The 26,365-nt window shown below is 40.7% G+C and overlaps 1 protein-coding gene across 1 annotated transcript in view; it reads right to left on the bottom strand.

The window, feature by feature from the left end:
- LOC120949711 (uncharacterized) overlaps nt 1-26,365 on the bottom strand; it is a 115,144-nt gene that overhangs the window by 16,904 nt on the left and 71,875 nt on the right. Inside the window, exons 6-7 of the mRNA XM_040367177.2 lie at nt 4,264-4,338; nt 4,033-4,159 (exon numbers count right to left, since the gene is read on the bottom strand). Coding sequence (XP_040223111.2) covers nt 4,033-4,159; nt 4,264-4,338 — 202 coding nt within the window. The remainder of the gene's footprint in view (nt 1-4,032; nt 4,160-4,263; nt 4,339-26,365) is intronic.

Genomic DNA, 26,365 nt, shown 5'->3' on the forward strand with positions numbered 1-26,365 from the left:
TCCATTTTAATCTAAAATCCTTTTTCATGCTCCGTAGAAATACAGTAACACAATCATATTCAAAGTGCATATCTATCCCATGCGCTAGTCTGCGTTGCCGCTTGTTAAATGTTTGCATCCTGGAAAGAGTCCCATCCGGTGACACAATTTATAAATTTTGCTTTTACGACACAATCAATTTTTCTCCCATCACATCATTGCCAGCGACATCTTTTCGATTGACCCTCTTTTGATTTTCGTTCCCCTTCCAGCCACTTCCAGTGACAATTTGTTTCCCGTGCCTGCTTTTCATCTATTCCGTTCCGTTCCGTTCACGGGGAATCCGCCCGGGGAGCAACAAATCAACACTTGGCTCGACCGTCGTCCATCCGTACAACAGCCGTATTTCGCTCGATAGCGCCGGCGTCATGCTCGATTTGCTCGTTGAGAGTGTCCCGTAAAACAGCACTGCCCCACTGCCGGCTTTCACCGCCTAAAGCTTCCGGCGTCTGGAGGTTTCCGGTTCGATACCGTCCATGTTTGTAAGCGTTGTCTTCGACATCGTTGTCACGCGCTCACATTTGTTCGTCGAGCTATTGCTTTGCGCTTTGACGCACAGTCTGGATGGGATGGGGATGCATGTCACTAACGATGGAACCCGCACTGCAAAGGGAAAAAAGTCCTCCTTCCATCGCGTATAATAGGGAGCTTCCGTTTTGGAGCCGGATTCGGATGTTTGTATGTATTTTGCCTGGCGTTATAGGGTATATTTTATCGAGACAGGAAAGCCTCAAACTGTGTGAAGCTACCGTTCTTTTTCGCGCTGTATTCTACACAATCCTTAGACCTCCACCCATATGCCTCGAAAATTAGCTGTCAAGCGCTGATGGCCTGTTTTTGCGATCAGATCACCATACATCGTTCATCTCTCGCCTTGACTAACGATCAATTTAATTTGTTTCAAGTGTTTCCCTTGTCGTGCTTCATTTCCGGTTTTAATTAAAGGCATTCGACGTCGAAATACAATGGCGATAAAGCTGTACGTGACCGTGCCGAGTATTCAGGATGGCAACATTATTGGAGCTTTAATTGTTCAATTGCACACATCCGGACGAAATGACAGCCAGACATGGCAGAAGTATCGCTTTGATAAGACAACTCAATCGTATAATGTGACACGAAAGAATCTCATCTTGATACACAGGGAAGCGTGTATAAGAGCGCAACAAGATGAAAGAGCTCCTTGACAACGGGCTGTTTGTAGTATAAAAGCAATTTCTTCTCATACTGCAAAATTGACCCTTTTTTACCACTTGTCTGATGACAAACGAACGCTCAAGAGTATCCCGAGAAGTCCAAGGAAGTGTAAAGACAGGTTCTTCAAGCGTAAGCAGGTCCTCGGTTCTGGTCGTCTGACGTTACCCGATTCGCGTCGACAGACTAGCCTCTATTCAGGGCTATGAGTACAGTAATAATGCGCCACTCTAAACCATTTATTTGCATCTAATCTTCATTCTTAATTCAGATCTTGCCAACTTTTGACAGCTATTTATCGTGACGGAGCGTTATGCTTCTCGACTCTTATACCTCATTTCATTTATCTTTCAATGTGCTCTTTTTTTTCGCCCACACCCATGTTTGCTCTCCCGCGTTAGGTCTGACGAAAAAGAAACCTTTTTGCATTGAGATGTCAAAAGCTTTCCTGGCTGTAGTGCCTCCAGAGGGTTTACTACACCTTTTTTCCCCCATTGAAGCGAGTTCAAGGAAGGGCTATCTCTGGTATGGATGGTAGTAATGAAAGTGACCCTTTTCTGAGGGCATTTAAATGAGAGGATCAGCTTCAACAACAAATCCTTGTTTTGGGTTTGGGAAAAGACGAATTAGATGAAAAACGCTGAAAGCAATAAGTTGTAAGAGAGAGATACTTGTAACGCTTTTGACCCACTTAATGTGTTTTAACATGTTTCATTTCACGTAGATGTGATGTAATTTTTTATATGCTTAGCAGCAAAATGTTGAATCGCTCAAATGCAATTTGTTTCCGTTCTATATCCAACCAGTCTAGCTCGGACTTGTGTGTTGGAAGTTGTAGTCCAAACTTTTCAGCGGCATCAAATCGCTTCTAGGTTCGGCCTTTTTTATTATTGCCAAAAGAAAACAGGAATGTGGTTAAATGTCATCATTATATCCTTTGCGGTTTTCCTCTCTATTTCTCTGTTGGGTGACCCTACCGATGGCCCATTTGACTTGGTCATTTGGGGGTGGAGGATGGGATGGCTGTTGGCACTGTGGTGATGGAAATTTCATGTCATTGCCCAAGGGCCAACCTTTTTCGGTTGAAGCGTGAGTGATAGCGGAAAAGTGTTGACAGACTGGGGGAAATCCAAAAAAAAAAAGCGAGAAAACTTCATGCATAGATGGATCTGGTGGTGACTACCTATTTTATCCACTCGTTTTTGCACTACATGCTTTGTACTGCTGGAACAACAGAAAAAAACCAGATACAAGTTGGTAGCTTGTCACACAAAAATGGAAAAAGAAAAACCCAAATTAACTGGCTGTAACCACGGTTATGTGAAACAGACAGCCAGTACACAGGGAAAGTACATCTGTATATGTAAGAGAAAGAATGAGTATGGAGTAAGGGTAGGAGAAACATACCATACAAATTCAAATGTAGTTTATCTCCACAAAATAGCCGTAAACTACGTAAGCTTGCTATGGTCGGAAAATGTAAATAACGATGAGAGTTTTAACAGCTTGGCCAAATCTGAGCCATAGTGGTCCCAAAAACAAAAGGAAAGGACAAAATAAGGCTACTGCTGAACCTGAACCCGATGATGGTCATCGAAGACGACTCACCAGACGCGTTGCTTCAATGAAGTGTTGTGTTGCAAAAATGGTGAAGCACTGGTAGAGAGCGTTCGTTTGAAAGCGGTTGAAGTACGGCTAGTGATGGCTAGCACAAGAATCACACTCTAACATATTTTACAACATACGATATGGTTCGGTGAAAGTTTTGCAATAAATAAACTTTTTCCCAACCTTTGTACACTGCAGGGGTAACACAAGCCGCATCATTGCCGTGGTTAGTATGTTGTGGGCGTATCATTCAGAACAACTCGTTCGAGGCATCAGTTTGCTAGTAGGGAAAAGTTTTGCTCAAAGTGCGTGACAAGAGCAATCATCCTCGTTGACAATGGTGTTATATGTCGTGCTTTTTGACTAAACCGTTTTAAGGGATAAAGCAGAACACGTTTTACACGTTTCCTCTTCTGCGACCTTTCTAAAGTTATGTTTTCCCTATAATTGGTTTCGTTTGTTTTTTTACCCTGTGTAGCCGTACGTTTAGAGAGATTTTGCCGTATGTTCATTGGATTAGGGCAAATGCAAGCACTGGGCCAAGCAAAACATTACCAATCTTTAGCAGGTTATCAATAGCCCATGCTTGATAATGTGCTTCACAAAGTTGAAAGCGACAGCAAAGACTGAAGGCACCGAAAACATGCTCGCTATCGAACAAAATCGACGTGTGTAAGATAACAGTGGAGGCTGATACGCAAAAAAAAAAAATAGTTGGCTCGTACCAACGAGCTAGTGCATTACCATCGCTGATGCTGTGATTCAACGGCTTCATTCCGGTTTAATTTTTGCATGCTAAACGGGGCACAATTATGGTGCATACACGTGGATACACTACTGCATCCATGATTGGAGACTAATGCGCTGCATAATTTATAACACAGTTGATTATCATTTCAATTGTTGACATTTTGACACCGCCTCTAATGGTGTGTTTGTGCAGGCTAATGTTAGCAAATGGGATCATTCGTGCATGGTTTGCTGCCCGTCGGTTTCGCGTTGGTTCACACGTTGCGTTGCATTGATAGGACTGACGATTAATTAGATAATTTCATAATCATTATGAATCCAATCTCACACTTGCACAAAGAAGAACGACGATGATCATGTTTAACAAACGCAAAGGCGTGGTAGAACAAGAGCTAATCAATAGGATATAGGGATGGTTTGCGGCAAATTAGTCATAAATACCTCGCTCTGGAATGGGTTCCTTGCGGCTAGATTCCAGCGGTGCTTGCGATACCTCCGAGTAAATAGTGCCAACTTCAGCCAAGCATCGCAATATTAGCTGCCCCGTTGAGTAATGGGAAGGCAGTAGCTGCACGATGAGAAAGTAAATACACATACACAATTTAAGTTAATAGGACGTTTGTGTTTGTTTTGCTGAAAGCATTGCCTTGTTGTATAATGTACAAACATTACCTGGATTGTAAGATCCCGCGATGCCCAGTGAAGATTGTCGTGCGTAGGATGCAGCACTGTCGATTCTGTCCCGACCTGAAACGTAAGTAGAAACGTAAAATAACTCAATGTACTTAGCAATCAAGCAATCTAATTAATTTGCCCACTATCGTGACAACAACATACACAGCACAATAATGGCGATCGGTAGATTATGAAACTGTTTGATGCGCAAACTGCATTGTGTTGAGGCTAGAAAGACACTGTACTTCTTTGATTTACTCACAATTATTTACCAGTGCATTCGGTTTGATTGATTTCTGCGAAAAATCGTCGAAATGGTAACAGTTGCCGGCATAAATCGGTCCATGTTTGCAATATGATTTTATTTGCACATAAAATAACATTTACTATTGACAGTACTGCCGTAACGGTTTTTGTCTTTTGGCACTTTGTCTGCGTATTTGAGCCGCATGGCGCCTTAAGACCGAATGTTCGGCAGTAAACTATGTTTCTGTTTTAATGTCTTGGTTGGTGATGAGAACGACATTGCTATAAGTGAGAAGGTCGTTCTAATATTGTCGTCGTTGCCTAGTTACCGCTACCGAGTGGAATACGTGCTTGATGATTTTGGAAAGCTTTTTTGTTTGTGGTGTTCGTGTATCATTCGTGTGACATGGGAAAGCTATGGAAGGTGGCATTTATTTCGGTGACATAAAATATTTATGATCATGTTACGTTGAAGATCTCCAAGTAAGCCTGTGTACTACTGTTTGCCATACAATCTGAAGATACTTGGAAGGGAAAGTGAAAACAGTGCTCAAAACACAGCTTGGGAAGCAATCAAACAGTGCCTGAGAATGAGTTGATTAAACATTGCACAATATTTTTTGGTTTGTGGGTAAAATGGGATCATTAAGTTGTACATTTGCAATACTACGAGAGGATAACATTAATGTTATGAAAATGAAATAGCGCTGCCATTTAGCTATTGAAGCAAATATCAATTGCGATTCATTAGGCTGCTGGTGCCAAAATACTTTAGCATTATGTTAAAATTTATTTACATAAAATCTGTAAACATTTCTATCATTTTGCATGACACTGTTCAAACACTAAAAAAAACTTTAAACAGAATATTCAATTTGTAGGTATGAGTTTGTTATACATTTCCTCTGATTATCTTCTGTGAAAATGTTGGATCGCGCACCATGCGTCTCCATTTGCCACAATCGTTCAAGTGCGTTGCCGCTTCACGAATAAGTTATTCGATGATAGCATTTATAATTCTATACAATGTTTAAAAGTAGCCAGAACGATGTACATTTGCAATGGATTTGTTATAATTAGCAGCGTATAAAGAAGTATGAGTTTTTTTTTGGCAAAAGACGCATGGCTTCTGGTATTCATAAATTAGATACATCTAAATTAAAACGTTATTTAATATTTATTGTTTATTTTGCTCTCTTGTTTATTCTTTTTATTTTGCTATTGTTGCATCTACTTGTAGCAGAATACCAAACCGTTTATTCAAGTGGCTTAGGAAGGCCTTGTGTTGTTATTAACTAAATCAATGAAAATTTTTGGAGCAATGGAAATGGATTTTTTGCTTGGAGCAATGAAAACACATTCACCGGGTTTCCTTTTTGGTTACCGGGTAAAGAGGCTAGAAGATAATGTTACACAGTTGTTTAAGTGGAAATAGTGGATTCAGGAAATAGTAAAAGCGCGGAGTTCAACGATTTGTGATTACATTGAATGCTAGAACCGTTTTATACTGATTGAATGATGCCGCAAAAGACATTGTTAATGACGACATGCTCTTTTAATGGTTGATCGAATCATTCTATGGCATAATTCTCCAGCGACGAACGCTCAAACCGGATGCTCTACCTGTTGGTGAAGCTCGTGGTCGTTATTTCAGTTTCGCCGGCCAAACACGTCGGTGAGATCAAAGTCATATTCGAAACGAGCAGAAATAAATGTGAATCAACCGCGCCAAAACAGCAATGACAGCTAGCTCTGTGGTCTGTTGGTGCCATCGCTGGCTGGGCTGGGAGCGTACAAGAGTGACGGAAATAAAATGAAGACGATAATCACATTTTAAACGTCTCGCTTCGTTGGTCCCAGATTGGAAGGTTTCGCATCCCATCGTCCACGCTGGTCCGATGCTGCCCGATACGCAGGCAACAATAAACACCGGCAACGCTTTCATTGAGTGCCGGGAAACAAAATCGCCCGTCTTCTCAGTTTGTCAGCTGGAGTGAAAGATTTAAATTTATTGTATAATGTGCTTAAGGGGATTACTCACGCGACTGCAAGAACGGCCCTGTTTCGCTGCAGCAGAGAAACATAGATAGCTGGAGCTTGGATAAAGCGAGAGGCGTACGAAAAGAAATCGCGTTTAAGAGCGGACGAAATAAAGCGAGTCAAATTTCCTTCGTTAGCTTCCTGCTGCTAACGTAGGCGTTTAGCTTTGCACTAGGTCAGCACAAAACTGATTTGATTGTGTTGCAAGTCGTCGAGTTACGTAGTGCTTATTTACGTAGCTCGGCTTACTTCACTTTTAATAGCTCTGCCCAATCAGTTATTTGCGAGCTGCCGCATTGCAATGGTCGGGTTTGGACAGCAATTATTTTCTTAATAGTAAATTTCTAGCAGGTTCTATTCTTGCAAAACCCAAATAATATTATCTATGTTCGATTTTATTAACTGCGACAAAAACATTCCGATTGTAGCCTGTTGCAGAACAACGAAAAAAGGTAAAACATTCTACTCGGTTTTATTACATTTGTTTTATTATTATATTTTTCCTATTATTTTTCATTTTATTGGTATAACGACTCACGCTGTAATGCTGGCCTATATTGGCTTCAGTCGTGGCAGGCAGCTTTCGTATGAGAGAACAGTCTATATGAGACTTGAACCCACAACGGGCTAGTCGTACGAGTTGGGTTATTATAAAATGAGTAAATATTTGACAGAAATATATCATTTCTTCATTTTCTAGATGGCTCAATTATCGATTGCGTATCAGAATGTGGTAGATCAGTCTTTTCTTCTAAACATAGAATTACATATTATCTATTAGTAAATGAAAAACTGATTTGCAAAGAACTAAAATTCAAACAAAAATATAAGGCAATCGCTGATCCAAATTGCACTTTTTGTGGAAACAAAGACAATTATGAACATAAATTTAAAACGTGCAAACAAATTTAAAACTATTGGAACATGTTTTCAGATATAGTAGCATTTTATAACATAAGGCTCCCTACATTCATTGAAATGTTAAGACCGGAATTTAGAAACTTGAATTCAACAAAACGTGCGAAGGTTATGAGTCTATTAGTAAATTATATAGAACTTATAGAAAACAAACAGATACTCCAGGTATTAGATAAACATGAACTTACAGCTTTTATAGGATAATTAGTAGATAATAACACTCTTTTGTATTGTTTTAATAGCTAGTTTTTTTTAATTTTATTGCTTATTTCTTCAAGATCGTATTGGTCACCCGATGACATGCTGATATCACCAACGTTTTGTTGTTGTGGTAGAAAGAAATTCATGGAAGAACATTACATTGAAGTAACATTACAAAAACACAAAAAATGAAAAAAATGTATGATTTACTCTCTATAAAAAAGGAAGTTTACTTTGAGTCGGTCTTTCTGTGAGACAAGTAAACATAATTGTATTAGATATGCTTAAACTAGCTTAACCAGTTTAAGTTAACCAACGTATGTTCCGGATCGTTTCATAAACAGTTTAACATTCCGTGTTTTAAAAACAAATAGAATATTTCCAACTGGTAACGCTGGCAGACCAAACTGTTCCGAGATGAATTGCTTATGAATGGTGTTTTTTGGTTGCTTCACACAAACTACTCGCGAATGGCACACGTTAAAATCCCACTGCGAGTTGAATTGACGGAAATGCTATTTGGCGATTCTACGCATGCACACGCGAACACTAGATGGATAGCAGTCGAACATTGGTTTTTCTTTCATCGTACTACTGCTTCCGGGGCGGTCTAGAAACAGAAGGTATTACACAGTTTTCGACAAAAGAGCCATAAACGACTAGCTAGCAGCACTGAGACGTCCCTACGTTAATTAAAACTTTTTCCATTCGATGAAAATTCACCCTCAGGCTGGTGCAACCGGTGCACACACGTTGATTGTGTGTTCGGAGCAAACGGTCTCGAGTTCAGGTGAGTGGAGTTTAGCAGAAATAGTGCAACTTGAACCCTCCGACCGAAAAGCATCCGGTGCAGTCCGGGTTGTTTGCGTAGTTTTAAATATTTTTTTTTCTTTTGTAAAGTTATCTCCCTTGATGTTTTGCTGAATCAAATGGCATAGTACTACACTCATAGTTAATTTGTCGCAATTGTATAACATCCCCGGTGCAAACGGTGTCCGCTATGGTGGCGGCTGGTTATTGTGCGATGGTTGTAAAGATTGTTCCTATTGACAACAGTTGCTTGGTTGTTCGAATGGCGCACTCATTCCACCAGTCCAGTCTCGATGGATACTTTAGATTCCTGGGCTGAGGAACGCCGTCCGTTACAACATCTACGGTTGCCAACAAATTGTTTACATTTACGAGCGGCAACTTGCAGCATTTTCACCCGGCACTAAAGATTGCTTTAGGTGATGTCACCACCTTGGCAAACCATCCTCCATGCGAAAAATAACTTTTTGTTCACATACAGGTGAGGTACCTCCTTGGGGAACGTATAATTTTTCTTCTGCTGAAGCTTTATGATTCTCTCTGTCCACAACTATACTCTTCTTCGAGTACACTCTGCTGGCAGAATCGATGGGTATGTAATGTTATTGATTTTTGTAAAAAAAACTTTTACCCGTCACAGCTATTTAATAGTGTATACAGATATTATTTTTGTTCTTTCTTTGACATCTTCAAGCGCCTAAACTTACTGGTGATCAAACTTTGCTGCATGTCGTCAAAGCGCTTCTGTGGTAGCATATGTTTGAAATGAGATTTTGTAGCCGCATAGCCGTTTTCTTACCAGCCTACATCAACGTAGGCCAGTAATGCTGTATGAGTATGCGAGTGGTTTGACCAAACAGAATTCACAGTATTGAATTTATTGGCAGCCAACCCCAAGAAGAAAACTGCACACTGCTGATTCAGTGTATGTAGGTAATGCGAGAAAGCAAGAATGACGACTTTACTAGCTACAAACATGTTCAACTGCTTGCAAAAAATGAATAATGCCACCAACCGAAACCGATGTGGTCTCGTCCTATCAGGACGTTGTAACCGCCACAAGGAGGTAAGGGTGGTTGATTTTTTTCTCTCTATTTCCCCACAACATTCAAAGCTGACGAATCCGATATGAAAGCCGTGTTGTAGCGCTGCTATAGAAATCTTACCAGCGTGGCGCCGCAATTTGGTAGCATTTTTTTGCCTGGGCATGATTTATTGTGGGAATGTTTTTGGATGTTTTTTTTTTGCAATACTTTCCTCCCTGTCCTCAGCCCATGCCCGCATGTTACCTACACTGTTAGACCATGAATGGAAGTTAGTATGATGCAAGCTGCAGTCCGTCACTGAATGTGACCACCACAGCGGAGGGATCGAAATGAAAAGAACACTTAACATAAGGTACGAGGCAGGCAGTGGTTATTTTACGTTACTGCACAAAGGTGAAGAATGTTTGTGGCCTTGTGTGCGTGTTGGTATATGGGGGAAAGTTTTTCAATTCCACTACGTGTAATTTATTTTATTGGTTCGCCCTTCTAGATTTACTTTCACTGTATGATATTTCGGGCAATTATTGGAAAAGGATTCTACACCATGTCGACTAACGAAATACTGGCTAGTGAGTTTTATTGTAAAGTTTTCAATTCATATTACCCGCATACACATACGTGGCAGTCTAAAACATGAATGACAGATAAGTTGTTCACTACTTTTGGAAGGAGGGAATTGTAGAAATTATCAAAAACTAAGGCCAATGTTTTGCTACAATATTTTGATAATAAATGATGTAGTCGCATAATTTGATGGGATACATTTTTAATGTATTTAGTAAGGATGCTTAAAACGAGAGAAATGTAATGGAATAATGAAAATTAAACTTTTAGTGAAAACATAGTTGAAAAGAGTACCTCCTATACGCCAAAGCAAAACGGATGAAGTTGTCAGTACCGTCATATAGCATAGCATGAATAAGTTAGCTGAGATTATAGTAAATCTCTGCAAGATGCGGAGGACGAAGCTTACCGTCGTGATACATCATACGATCGAGAAGATCTAGAAGCATCGAAATCGAAAATCGAAGGAGTACACTGTAAACTACGCGTCTCCAAACTAAGGCTCGCGTTTCGCATCCCTATGATACCCTGGAAAGCTTATGATGCGACTCACAATGAGTTAGTGGCTCGAATCTATTAAATAAATGCCGTATTATGGAGTGTGTAACGACCCTCCTGATTATTCATAATGTTAAAAAAAAGTTTTTTAATTTCCAATTTGCTTCATACCATTTTTTTCGTGGTCATTGTTCAAGCGAATGATAGATCAGTTTACCTTCGGATTCTTATTGTGTTTTCTGAGCATTAGTTTTTGATCTCATGCTTAAGTGGTTCCTTTTTATGAACTTGAATCAATTGATTCTTCAGTTTGCAAACCTCGTTCTATTTCCTTACGCATTTCCTTGGCAACATCTTGCTTTTTCTAGTATTGTTCTTTTGGATACCCATGCACTAGATTACTTTTATAAGTAATCGAATGCAATTATTCAGGTGTAATCAAAAAGTATAGTGTCTTTTATAAACGTATAACGTGGTATAACAACCCCGTTAATCTGCATTTATTAATTTTCGAACTAACAGGGGTTCGTGATACACGCTAAAATATGGTAGTTTATTATTTTGACTGAATCTCTGAATTTCAATCAAAATTTTCATTTTTAGTGTTGATAGATGAAATTTAAGCTTCAATAAAAATAAAAATGTTTTCATTTTTTTTATTCTATTTTTTTGATTTCTTTTGATACTTCGTTAAATAGATTCATCCTACTACAATTATCAACAGACTATGGCGTAACAGTTATAGTTTTCTGAACATGTTTTCTTGGATCATTTCAAGCACATATCAACTAATAGAAACAGAAGAGAGCGCAATCTAGAATGTAAGGTGCATTTGAGATTGTTGGTGAGAATAATGCTCGCAAAACATGGCGATGTTAAGAGCATTACATTTTCATAGCCAAAAGTAAGCGACTACAATAAAAAACGTGTTATTTTTATATATTATTTATTTGCTATATCCATATAGTATTTTTTTTATCAAAGCGAGATTTAAACGTTCACTCATTAGCTTAAGGCAACATACAAATTACCCTCAAAAACGTGAACCGGCGTGCGACGTGCGACCGGCGAAGTGAAAAGTTTGGAGTACCCTGCTTTAAACATTAAAGGCGCCAGAATGGAGTGTTCAAACTTCCATGCCGTCACCGAGCGACCAGACATACCGTCAAATAGCGTCGTACCAAATTTGTGAAGCCAAAACTAATGACATTCGATGATATTCGATCAGAAATCCAAAAAGGACCATAAAATAATAACAGGTCGGTCCGTCCAGTGTATTTCAATAAATGTTCATTTAACAACTAGTGTGTCCACTATTTCAGTTTCATACAAATACCTAAGCAATCATAACTCCCTATCTGCCAATCTCCATAGAAATCTCTTTCCATCATGGCTACCAAAATCAGGACTAAGAACCCACCTGTAGTCTATCTAGCTACATTGAAGTCCATACAAAAACCATCTGATTCACGGCGAGTAATTTCACGTGTGGGCGCGTGAAAAATTTGGAATTTAATGCGATGTCATCGTACTATACAGGACATTTGTACAACGACAGTTGGGAACATACATTTAGGGGTGAAACCGTTTCAACCGTGATGATATTGGCTATTTTTTCACGCTTTACGGTGTGAAAGTGTCTCGGTGTGTTTGGGCGAACAGTCATATTTCAGTCATAATGCCAAAATTTCTCTCGCTCTTATAGACTTCTGCCCCCCCCCCCCCCCCCGCTACAAATTTTGTTTGTATCCACAAATCCTGACTTATCTGACGCAAATCTGGGTCCCTTTTTTGGGCCCCACGCGACCGCTTATTTATCGAGATCTGACCATGGCTTACAGTAGCCCCGACAGTACTATTTAGTAGTTACCATTTTTTTTGAAGGTGTTATGTAAAGAGCAGACCTCGACATCGACTTAGACATCAAAACCTACGGAATGACGAGGAAACTGTGAAAGCAAAAAAAATGATTGATAATAGAAAGGCTTGAAAAGATAAAATATAAGCTTGCCGAAGACTGTGGTCGCTGGATTGGAAAGCAGTGTAAAAGTCAAATGCGACAACATGATTTGGCGGCGGACCTGTGCTATCTTGGCCCGTAGTCCCTTGCTCTTGGTATTGGTAATGTCGGGAATCAAATATATTGAGCTTATGCACAGTAGCTTTAAAGAGTATCGCCATTTGATGCTTTACAAAACCATAATGTAAATGTCAGCCAGTCAGAAATAGTAAGTACAGCAGCTGAAAGATCTCAACCCGTTGGCCAATTAATTAGTGTGCAGAAAAACTGTTGCTATTAAAACTCACTCATCCCAAGAGATTGTGTGCTCCTTCTGACACTGCTCTATCTTTGATGTTTGGCGAAGCATCGCTACGGACCGATGGTATCTGTTGAAGCGATGGTACGCTTGTAGTAAAATGCTTTCTATCTTCCCATGACCCAGACGATGAGCAAAATTGTCATGTTTCCTAGAAAGCAAACCCCTTTATCCGTTTGCTTCACTTCCAGCGGCACCGCTTCCATTTCTTATCCGTTGCGGGCAGGTAAATGCCTCCTGCCGACATTTAGTCCCAACGGACTAACGAGATGAAACAACCCAAGCAGCTAACGGCAGGCGGCAGCAACAGGAAGGTCATTTTTCGGTGGTGAAATAACGGCAAATGAAATTAAATCAATTGAACAGTTCACTCGGCTTACAGCATCACTATTTGACTGGAAAGCGTCTCCATAATGGAGAAAATTAATTGTTTGCCTCGTCATTATTTTCCGGGACAACGAGATTCGCTTCTTGGATGTTATTACAGCGAAACGAGCAATAGAGTGAAATTAGACATATTGGTTTAAAAAAAAGATGATAAACCATGTTATTTCGTTTGAACGTCTTCTTATATTATCACTCACTTGATGTATTCTTGCTTTTTATTTCTTCTTTGGCATTATAACCGTTGTCGGTCAAGATAACCCTAGCAGTTGGGATGGGTCATCTTGCGAGGCTTGAATTCATGACGGACATGTTGTTAAATCGTACGAGTTGACGACTGTACCACGAGACCAACTATGTATTCTTACTTTATCATAATTCAAAACCCTTCCACTGTCAACATAATTCTGCAAAAAAATGGTTTATATGTGTTCTAGCACTATTGACAATCCCTGTACAATATCGTCGGAGTTATACTCCAGCAATAACGATTTCCTACTCTCTCTCTTTTTACCTTTTGTCGTTTTTCTTACCTTTCTTTTCCTTACTAATAGCAGATACCATCTATGGTGTGTGCAAAGCTTTGCAGAGAACTGGGGAAATACCGTAACCAAAACACATCACTCACCGCCCGTATCGCATACCGGAAGCGCTTAGGAATTGGTAGTGGAACTACACACCAGACAGGACGGAGCTAATCGGGGAAAGAATGTGTGCCCCTGGTCGGTTGTTTGGCGCCATATGAATTAGGACGGGTTGATGGGTGAGAAATAAATTTCACTTACAAAAGAGAAGAAGAAAAAAAGGAATCCCACACACATACACACATACATCCCCAACATGTGGTAGAAGGCGTGCCGCCTTGCTGGATGAATTATGGCTGTTTCAGTTCAGGCCAATGGTATCGCGGTTGTGCTTTTGTACCACTTCTCTTCAGTGAGGTTTCTTCAGTCTAGCAAAAACTGGGGAACAAAACTTGAATAGACTTATCTCCAGTACCTGTCAAAAATGATGAACTAAGTGTTTACTGTGAGTGATTTTGGTTAGCTATGGGTCCACGTAGAGCCTTGGGTTAAATTTGAAGCAAGCGAAGAAAGTTGTCTTGGCAAATGTGTTTGGAATAGTGTGTTCAAAACAACCAAACAAAAAAATAGAATGATTTATTACTGGATCATTCTTCTTCATACTGCAATTGCTGTAACGACAACGAGACAGATGGAGCGAAGAAGTTTAGATGACCAGCGTTCTTAAACAACAAAGTTAATTGTGAAAGCAAAACCAAATTCTCAAATAGCTACAAACGTGATTATAATACAAACTTTATTTAGTAAGGAAAATTGCTTATTATTTGAATCCAAAGAAAACTCACACAAGAAATATTTAATGTACTAATACATATATTTAATATGAAAAAATAACCAAAACTATAGCATACGGCAGCGGATTGTTTGTGTTTGCACTGTACTTAAATGTATGTATTATTTATCTTGATTGTGAGCGTACCTCGAATAGCAGAATTGGTGACCTTTTCGGGGGAAGAAAACGTGCCATCCCAAAAACTCGTTCTAGAAATAGCTCTAATGAAGCTTTCTGTTCCCCTATCAGTCTTATCGTGCCATCGGGTCACAATTGTACCTCGTCTCCCGTGGGCTGAATAAGCGGTAGGCGATATTGTTTTGAGGCGAGATGAGTTTACCTTGTTCTCACGATGGATTGCCGTGCTTTCGTAGGCTTAAGGTTGTCAAGGTATTTTATTTTTCTTTCCACTATCCGCGAGAAAATCGTTTCCATAGGTACGAGGAGACCCGAACATAATGAAAATGAACCTAAACAAAGCATAAATCTACCTCTACTCCTGTGAGGTAAAGTTGGGCGAGGAAGACTATGCTGCCAGTTCGCTGACAAGGTTTCTCAATGAAACGTAAAATGCATAAAGACAGCTCAGACTGATCCTTCCCGTTCACGACCTATGGCCGAGAAATAGTGAATTGACATGATTCTAGGGTTTCTAGTAAAAAAAAACAATACTTGTATATGCTCAACTTTAGATTGTTGACCAAAAGAAATAGTCGGAACGCGAGAGAAGAAACAAAATTAAAAAATAGTGACCGAAGAGGCGATAGACAGAAGCTCGATTGTTAAAACGGTATTACCATGCTTGAAACGGCTATTTTTGGGCTACGATACTGTGTGCATATAATCAGAAGGAATTATATGGAGCACCGCCCTAGAGGATCATCATCGTCATCATCATGCCGCCCTTTGTGCTCTACTGGGGGTTCACGAAAGCGGCACGATCTGGGCTGGGTAGCGCGTCGTGGTAACGCTCTCGGGGGGGGACACAGGTTTCACTAGGAAGAGTGAAGACAGACGGTTTGTTGTCAGTGTGTGAGACTGAAAGTTGGCTGCACTGAAAACTCAATTTTCCAGTTGAACCAACCAAACCGTCATCTGCTGTGCCCTCGGTAAACCAGACTAAGGAAGTCAGCCCCACTCGCATCCGGCATCCGTGGTTCCGTAATGCACTCTAGCTTTCGCGTTTCCATCAACCGCGCCGGAGGGTTTCTTTTTCCAGGGTTGTCTTTCGATTTTTCGTTCCGAAAAGCATAGACTTTGCTCGGTGCGATTCAACGCTCGGGTGGTTTTTGCACGATCAAGTCAAACGCTTTACACCTTCAGCGAAGGTATCGGGGACTCCAAAACTGGCGCCCAGCTATGCCCCGGGTTATGCTACGCAAGTCTCTTAACCTTGCCGCGTATACAGCCATCGGCTGGCGAAGGTAACGCAAGGAGCTAAATGGGTGAATAAACGGAGCAAAGAAAAAGAGGCCAACACACACACCGTTCTAGTTTTTATTCGCTAACCAACGAACTCGAAAACCGTCGTGGAAGCTTCAGCCGACAACAAAAAAGACGAAATCCCGAGCGATCCTTTGAATAGCAGGTTGACGATGGTGATGAAAACTAGAAAACTGTCAGTGGGAAAAATAGTTTATTATTTCTTTTCATCTGCCGTTCGTCGTCCGGATTTAAGGGCACGCATCAACACAGTAAAAAAAAAACTGCCAACTTGGAATAGTCTGAGAAACGATCCACCACCGGAACGGAATCGGTGACGCGTTGATGGTTTTTTGTTTTGTTTTTTTTTTTCTTCTTTCTTTTCTGCTATGCTTAGGCATTCTACCAAAAACTGTTTTTTTTTTTAACTTTTTGCTCGGAACGGAACAGTTCAGCCGGCTTCATATTTCTCATTTTTCTCGTTAAATCCGGCTTGAAATCGACTTCCGGAATCTGTCTCCAGTCCGCTGCCCGCTGTGTTCTGCTTTTATTTCACAAGCTGATAGAATAAGGCCGAGCGAGTGGGTTTGGTATGAAATAGTTTTGCTTCCGGGTGTGCTTTGAGCTCTTTTCCATGCTTATTGAAACTGGCCGGAGCGATGCTATGACTATTCCCAGTGCCCGGGGAAAAAGGGGCACATTGGGTGGCAGCAGCAGCAGGAGCAGCAGCACAATAATTTTCCGTAAAGAAGAGGTTTGCTCACGATGCTCCCGACTGTGGTGTATTTGTGAGTGTGTGTGTGCGTGTGTATGTGCCAGTAAGGTCAGGTTGCCACACGACAGTTGATCGTTCCTGTCATGCGAACCCGCTCCCAGACCAGGGAAGTAATTAGTGTTTTGCAACGGAAATTTATTCTTTCGCAGAGAGAATCTTTAGAATTTTTATTTTAAAATATGATAAAAAATACAGAAGAATCACTTCGCATGCCGTGACCAAGCGTTCGGTGCAAATGGTCGGTACTGTAGCCTACTTGCTCATGTTAGGCTGGTTTTGTTTGCTATTGTACGTATGATAGATTGTGAGAATACAAAGCACCCCAAGATATTACCGCCTCCACGAACTGGTCCATACCATCGGTTTGTTTTGAAATACGGCTTGTTGGAAGGTGGGAAAAAGCTAGAAAAAGTGATAAAATCCACTCAATAGCACCCTAATTAACCTTCGGGCTCCCATGTGAAGGACCGGATTGCGTTTTACGATACGGACAGCAACCTTTAATTCTTTGCTCTCGTCATTGCCTAAACGCCTGCAAACAGGGCCAGACGCTCATTTTGTTTTCGTTTGGTCCTTGGCAACCGGGCACTTCACAAATAGCAGGTCACAGAGTCGCAGGGTGCACTGAGCTGGCCCGGGGCTTTATTTTTAGGAATGAGATATTTGCTCGAATTGGGTGCTCGATTACCAGCAATTAGCATCCATTAGAGACTCCTCCTCGGTAGTTCAGAATAAAAACGATTCTTCCCGGGTGCCGCTCTCCCCTCGGACCCTATTACACTGCTCGCCCCTAATTGGCCGGGCCGGGACGAAACAAGTGCTCTCGGCAACGCTGGAAATGACAACAAAGTCACAAAACGGTAAGTGATCCAAGGCTGGGGATATCTTTCTACCTAAATGTGCGCTGCCCGTGCCAATGCTCCATGGGTGGTGCGTTTCCTCGTGCTATTGTATTCCGCACGACCGGTAGCAGAGTTTTAGGACAAATTGAATGTAAAGTTTTGTGGCGCGAATCCAATTTTTCTCGCCTGCCAACCCCGAATGCGACGGGTGCGAAACGATGGTATGCACGCGGAAAGACACTTAGCTCGGTGCCATTTCGTTTCGTACTTTTTTGCGCCCATTTTCAGCTACTCAGCACTCAATGTCTTGTGTCTTTCCTGTAACGGCGAATAGTAACATGTGTAAAAGGGTCATGGCTCTTGAGCCAACTTTTTAGGGGTGAATCGGGATTTGGCGAACCGTTGCTCCACAGCGGTAAAGGATGGGTGGGGGGAGGGGAAGGTAATTAACTTAAACGGTTTCCATCTAGGGCGCTACTTTGGCACTGGCAACGATCAGAGTACCAGTGCGTAATACAAGCCTCCGGATATCGGAACTGGCGCGAGGGCAAATTAAATTAATTTCTCTCCAGTACGACTGGCCCTTCGGGAATGTCACAAGGGTTTATGGGAGGAGAATAACGGTGAATTATCTGGCGCCAGATACCCCTGAAGGGTTGCAGTAAGTCACGATGGCACAGCATTCTAGGGGTAAATGGGTAAATGTAATTTTGTTTTGAAGAATGTTTGCCATCAAACGGGAAGTTTTAGATCCTACGCTTGCAGCTGAGCGACGAAAGTAGTTAATGGTTCTAATGAATGGTGAAAAGATTCATGAAAGCAATCTCATCTTAATTGCACCAGGTTACACAAAACTTTCACATTGTTCATTTATGCATTAAAAAGGTACGATAGTTGTTTTTTACTTATTGAACATAAAGTACGAAGCGTTTAAGTTGAACATGATTGGATATTTTTCAAACAATATGTTTTGTCCAGTTTATTGGATATATCCTCTAATTCATTCAAATCGAATCATGATAACAAATCATGATAGCAACAAGTATTTTATACGAATGATTTTAATATCCTCAAGTATTTAATTGTATTACGGTACACACAAAAGGTTACTATTTCGTCACTGTTTTATCTTCATTCGAGATGCATCATTCGAAGAGAACCTATTACCAAACCGTTGAATTTGCAATAGAAAAAAACAAGAATCAGTGTGGAGTTTACTAAGAGCATCTTCATGGCCCGATTTAATCATGGTTCGACCAGCAGGTGTGGGTTTGCAAACGACATCACAACTAAATTAGAATTCGATTTATAGATCGCGAGTTGTGCGATAATCCGTTCCGGCTAGTCTAGTTACGTTCCGCTATTTAGTGAACGACATGCAGTGGGAATGGAAATAAATTAAACACCCGTTGAGTGCATGACTTTTCCGACGGTATCGAAAGGTAGCAGAACACTACGATGTCGCATTGAACATCGATGACCAGAGCAAGATATTACAGCGAACGTCCTTCTGCAGATATCCCGGCCAATGTACGCCTCCAGAGTTTAACTCCAGCAGCTCCAACGAGGTAGATGTGATGTTCGAGTAGAGTGTAGCAGCATGAATCCAGTCCAATGTCCCGATGGCCACCGTTGATAGCGTCCATGCCAATATTAAAATGAATGGAAAACCATTTTCCCAGTTTAATTACAGTATATTTACCAGCAAACAATGTGATAATTTGAAAATTATACCGTTGCAGGCGACATGTTGTTTTGCACAGTATGACCGTCAACCACAGTGTCAGTGAGGGAGAGGAAAACTGAAACACTACTGGAAGGGAGTGGGTACATGTGGGTACTTGTCGATGGTACAAACTGATTGCTGCTAGCTCAGGCTCGTACTTTCTACTGCAACCGGGTGCTACAGCGAAAGTACAAACAACAAGACAAGCTCTTGACATTTCTCATCTTTTACGGAATCGACGTCGGAGTATCGGAACACTGGTAAAACCTTGCAGAGAGCGCTATGGCACTACCGACAGGTTAGTCTTGCCGGCATGTTTGTTGGAAAAGACAACGATCCATGATTATGCAACAAGACATTTCAATCCGCAAATTGTTCTCAAGCCCACCATCAAGCACACCATCCGGTATGGAAGGTCCCTCACTCACATACACGCTGCTGCGTCCAGTGTGTTCTGCGAACGGTTTTACCGGAAACTTTCAACGAACCCATTCAGGTTGGTTGGCTACCCTTAGATCGCATCTTGCGCTCTGCAGCGTCATTGCAGTTTACTCATCAAATGATTGCGTCGGAAGTAGGATGTACTGTTGTGTGCCAGTGCGCACAACTACCTTCCGGGATAGTTCTTGGTATGCCAGCATAATGTTGCCTAGGTATGTCAGCATAACAAAAAAAAAAGATGCAAACGGTAATGCAAGTTTGTCTACGGGGTGCCAGTAGCAAGAAAGTCGTGCAAATTATCGCTGAGTGCGTGCATTTTGTGCAAACAGACAACCACAAACCACGCAAATTCTGGTGCATTCGAATTATTGTGTATTTCTCCACTGCGCTAATGGTACAATCCATCATATTTGTCTTGAAATACGAACAACATGATGCAGAATAAGTGAAAACAACTTAAAGTATTTTATCGATCTATAATTCCATAGTCAATGTGCTTAGAAAACAAACAAAAAACACACAAACTCTTCAATAAATGGATTGAAATGGGAGAGATGAAATAAAAAAAGTGTGTTCCAATGGAAGCGGTCCCGTGGTACAGTCGTTTATTCGAACGACGAAATATGATGCTCTAGTTCAAGCTTGAAATGGACCGTTCCCCGTAGCAAGGATTGACTATCCGGCTGCTTGGTAATGATTTAAGTCTCGAAAGTCTGTATAGGCCGGCATGTCCCCGTAGGACGTTACGCCAAATAGAAGAAGAGATCCAATGGCTTTTGATTGAATAGGACAAATTCTTAGTGATTCCCATAAAAAGACTACTGTTTTACGAATATATTAATTTCAAATGCTCAAAAATATTGCAGCCTTGTTCCTCTAAACGACCCATGGCATAAAGCGTGTGAGTTCTTACTATAGTAAGGACTACAATCTGTTTGACTTTATCTTTCCTCTATCCCGCTTTCGTGCTCTCCTACTGGATTCTTCGTAATATATTCTCATCACGCATCATTCCCATCCCTCAATACTCCTTCCCTAACCAGTTATAATAAACTCATTTGACCATGTGGACCAAAATGAGAATAAAAATACAGTAGAACGTCGATTATCCGGGGACGGATTAACCGGCGGGCGGCTTAACCGTGCGCATATATCTGACAGCTGTTCATACGTACGGCGAAAGTTTGCAGCGATAGTCAATTGGGTAACCAGTTTCTTGTGCAGCTCTGTAGTGTCTAGGGGTATTTTCGAAATTCATTTTTGTTCATGAACAATTGGTAAACCTACAGTTATTGATTAACATAATATTCTACTAACGATTAATCGATTGATTCTAGGTGAATTAATAATAAAACTAGTGAATTTCATATGTTTTATATGCGTTTGACATTTCTTGAACCATTATCCGTGCAAATCGATTATCCGGCAACCGTCCGGTCCCGAGCTGCCCGGATAATCGACGCTCTACTGTAGTGACGAGGGTAGAAAATTAGCCTTTTGTTATTTTCATACTACAATTATTTTCAAATAGTTTCCCGATTTCCACAAAATTTAGATAATTTTGTGTCAATTAATACGATACAAAATGCAAAAGATAACCATACATTTTTCTCTTTGCTACTTGCTGCAGCTCGGCTACGGTTAGATCGGTTACGGTTTCGGACTGTCCTAGTTGTTACTGGGTTTGGAAATGACAAACTTCGTTTAGCTGTTGCGAAACAGGCCTTTACCACCGATGAAAATTTGGCTAGTAATTCTAAAGATTGTGTTGAAAGTATTTTATTTATTCTAAAACTAGTTTAAACTAATTTAATAATTTAAATTTATCTTTGCATCTTTTGTCATTTTGATAACCAATATTTTTGCTCTGACAGTAATTGTTAGTAGGATTTACGTGCGTTAGAGACGGTAGATCTTCGATGATGCTTTATGGAAAGCTTGGACCGTTTGTAAAATATTATGAAAAGCATTTAAACTTTTTAAATATATTTCGGCTCTCTTGGAATCGTTAAAGTATAACGTTTTAGGCTGCTTTACTCCCTGATACCGTAAAAAAACATGCTGAAAGAGCTAGAATTTAAATGTTTGATTGACGGTTTGACATCTCTGTTTAAAACTCACGCAAGATACTAATTTGAGTATGTAAAAAGATACGAGTATCGTTTTTTGATTCAGGAAGAATAAAAAAAGTGTATCGAGTCAAATAAAATGACACACAAGAAAACCTACAACACTGTAGTTTTCAAAAATTTGTAAAAGTAACAAAACTATGCACAATATCCTTTCCTCACGGTCGGTACTGTATGGAGAGTGTACACTCCGTTTATGTCCCTACTGTCAGCCCCCTGCAGTGCATAGGTCACCTTTGTGCAAAGCAGCCATTTTTGAGCAAGGGAATTGAATTAAACCGCTGCTCGTTGATGTTTGTGACCGCTGTCATATTGCATGTACCGAGAGAAACTGAATATTGTTCTACAGTGGTTGTCTGTGTCGTGGCATTAGCCGAATCGAAGGATAAAGGTCTAGGCCCCAAAGGGATAAAGAAACGCGACGAAGTTTATCCTATGTGAACCACCACGGTAGGAGACATGAGCAGGCTGCTGCGTCATTTGCTCTAGCTGGAGAAAGGAACGAAGAAAACACGTGCAAGGGAGCTGAATCACAGCCATGGAAGAACCACTGCGGCACAAAACGGCTACCGCAAGAAAGTGTATTTGTTATTCAAAACACATAAAGTCAACATTGATTACATTCTCATGCCGTTCGGTTCGTTCAGCGAGCTCAAACACTCAGCGCGCTTCCCGAACACACAAATATGTCAACACATACACATACACACACACCTGAGTCCGCTTGAGGATCAGCGCACAGGGGTATGGGTAATAGGGCTCATGACCGCGCCGCCCCAAAACCCAGCCACAGACCGGATGCGGAAAAAGCGTATGGATGCTACGGTGGTGGTTTCTGCAATGCTTATTGTAACCCATTTCTCATTCACGGAAGAGCGCAAAACGGCTCCCCAGCAGGTCGGTTGCTGAAGGGGATCGTTTGTGTGATAGCCACGGTTAGCTTGCACAGGCTCAACCACAGCAAACACTCCACCGTTGCTGACCCCAAAGAAGAAGAGCCCGTGCCGAATGGAGAATTACTAAAAATTACGTTTATCGCAATCATAAATCTTCGGATTACGAATTTAAACGTAATTTTCTATTTCTAACACCACGCCGCTGAGGCATGTGAGGGGAAGAGCCTTCTTGGGTTTGGTTGGTTCACTTAAGGAGACGACATCAGTTTATTTTCGTGTTTTCCTACCGAAACCGATGCGATAACGAACCGGTGCGCTTTCCAAGCAGTAGCATCGGTACCCGTGTGCTATGGACTAACCCTCGGTTAAGGTTTAGCTTTGGCAAGCGTCTGTTGCACGTTTTCCTGCATAGGATATTCGCTTTTCGCTGGGAAGTATCCTTCAACCAACACCGGTCTGCTGGTTTTTGTACGCACATAAAGCCCCCATATAAATACATTTTTTCTGTAACCCAGCTATGGTTGGGCCAGGATAGGATCTTTTAAAAGTGGGATTCCTTTGCGTGAGAGGGCGAATTTCGTTCTCGTTAGGACTTTCGACCGTCTGAACCGACGGCTGTATTGTTTTTCCTCATCAGAGGTAGGCAAAGCGAGCCGATTTAGTCTTCAAGGCGAAATAAAATGTATTTCTTCACCTTACCGAAACCAAACAAACAATCCTCGGATTCGTGCTGTTGCAGGGTTGGTTGCTCTTGAACCGCTGGCTGCACCCTAAATGGAGTGCCGTTTTCAAGGCACATTTCTTGCGGTGCGAGATCGGATCAGGCCGGATTATTCAAATCATTCATCGTCGATGAAGTTTATTTACCGGAATGATTGGTGCGGATATTCGAGCAAATGGCACGGCGTTGAGTTTCTACATGAACCGTCCCGTGTTGTGGTTGCGGTTCTTAGATAGGCCTTGGAAATTGAGACTGAAGCTGCAAGGCAATTCGACTATACGACTGTACAACGATGCTTGTGAAGAGTCATGATGATCCTACTTTACATGTGCTCAACCGATGCAGACACCACAGGAAAGGTGGTTTAGTTAAAATACGTTGAAGCTGAATCAAGCGAACTGGATGCAGTGGTTTAGAGCTATCTTTAGGTGCTGAAGCATACGATGGAAGAATTTCTCTACAGCAATACTTGATCCTTGCAATAACTTATCACTCTATTTTATCGTGCTATCTTACAACCTTTTGTCTATTCTTTGAATCTTAATAATGATCTCGTATCATGCAATTGTACTTGTGTTGTGTCATTCTATCATTATTATTGAGATTTGATTTGCAATGTGATCTGCAATGAAATCTCAAGAAGATTAGCTGCTAATAAAAAAAAAAACAAAAAAACCGTACAAAATCCAAAGCTTTTTATAAAATTTCCAAAATCATTCATTTTATCAAGCAACATTAATTCATTATACAAAATAAAGGTATAATTAATAGGAACCTTATAATGGTAAAGTTAAAAAAACATTAAACATAACTATAAATTTTGGTTTTATGAAACAACCCAGTATGCAACAACCAAGAGCAGCATGCAAACTAAGCGGCCGCGTAGCACCCCGAGAAAAAGAATTATTATTATTCATATCATCATGTCTTCTATTATATATTATTCTTATTCTTCTTTTCTGCATAACGACTTAGGCGGCCCTGCCGATTTATATAGGTTTTCGTTACGTATTGGTATCACGCGGCAATTTAGATAGTGCTACTGGGGAAGGTCCGGTTATATCGACGTTTGTATCGAATAGACGGGTCTAGTCACCCCAATATTATACATTTGTTCAAATTTTGTCACCAAAATGGCTTACATAACTAATCTAATCTGGTCTAGATGGCTAAGCTACTGTCCAGTATTTGTATCTTTTATTCTGATAAACTTATACACCAATTTGTTCATGAGAATTTATTTGAGCAAACTTTTTAAAATCAGTAGAACGAGTTTTGCGAAGTGTTTTCATTTTCCATTTAAATAGCATAATAATAAGGAATAGTTACGAGGCGATTAAAAAGCGAACCCTTCTCTTCATTCCTTTAACAAAAGGATTGTTTTTTAATAAAAAAAATAAACGGAAATAACAATGAGCTGTAAAGGGGACAGCATAGAAAGCACCCAATTACCATCAATTGTAATGCAAATGACATACTATAGGATTCTTTTGTTTGTGTGTTTTTTCTCTATTTTTGTTTTACACCGTTCAGCTTAATCGCCTTCAGTGAAATGGGATAGTCCCAAGGGAAGGCTTTTTCACGCCTCATATAGTGGCATTTTTATTGAAATTCTCCCAGGAATACTGCTGGCATGAGCATTGCTGGTTTGTGCAATGCAAACTTTTATCGCTGGCATAAAGAGCAGCTTATAAAGTAGCACATCTACTTCCTGTGCATTATCATTGCGGTTTGTCGAATGGATAAAAACATATTTATAATCATTGCATGACCAACACAATGCATGAAATTAGCTACAAATAAAGTTGTAAATAATTAAGTACGCGCAAAACCTTGTTTTGAAAATCGTTCTTTTCATCCATACTTAAAAATGATGAGCTCAGGAATCAAGGAATAATATTTTTTTTTTTATATTACGAGATAATTTATAACTAATATTGCCAAATCTAATGAGAAGGAGTTGCAATCCATTCATTCCATGTCTACATTATTGTGAGATGTTAAAGTGAGATGTATTATTGAGTTATCCTAGAATCCACTACGTAGTAATCGATTCAGCTAACCAAAATCCACAAAAGTAGATAAAATTCCTTCAACTCATTGACGACATCACAAACCTCTTCCTTGGCTTATCGACCTTAAACCAGCGAATGCAAAATGATCGCGGTTTATGAATTTTCATATAAATTTCCACCCAATAGCACTCTGTGGACATCGTGAGGGCAAGATTATGCTGGGACGCAACGAAAAAAAGGAAATCCACCTCCACGACTACGATGTAACATGTTCCTCTTGTAGGTGAGCCACGCAGTTGAGTAGTCGTGTTTTTTCCTTGTCTGTAACATTTGTGTCTGTGTTATTGTTGATGATAATACTACTGGTTCGCGTCACCATGCGACAATTTAAGCCGCACACGAAGGCCGAAGGTCCTTTGCGTAAGGATAGTCAAAATCGCGTTTCGGATTGCTGCTCCCTTGACTTCATATATTATTCATAAGCGAAATTTAAATAAAGAAACCATTCCAAGCCCCGTTCTTCCTCGGAAATGGGACATCGGTGACAGTGCCAGGATTCTGGATACCAACACCAGTCGCAGGCCGAACGTTTAGGGTTTCATAAGAGACGTCTTAAGCGATGGGACAGAGGAGCTCGTTTTTTTGCAGATGAAAAACCCTTCATCCCGTACTGTTGCGGGGTAGATGGGGGATAGCGGTAGAAGCACGACGTTGCTCAAAGAAGGAAAAGAACAACTGGAAGGAAGCAGCT

This window comes from Anopheles coluzzii, chromosome 2 (assembly GCF_943734685.1).
Source record: "Anopheles coluzzii chromosome 2, AcolN3, whole genome shotgun sequence".
In the NCBI taxonomy this organism is placed as follows: domain Eukaryota; kingdom Metazoa; phylum Arthropoda; class Insecta; order Diptera; family Culicidae; genus Anopheles; species Anopheles coluzzii.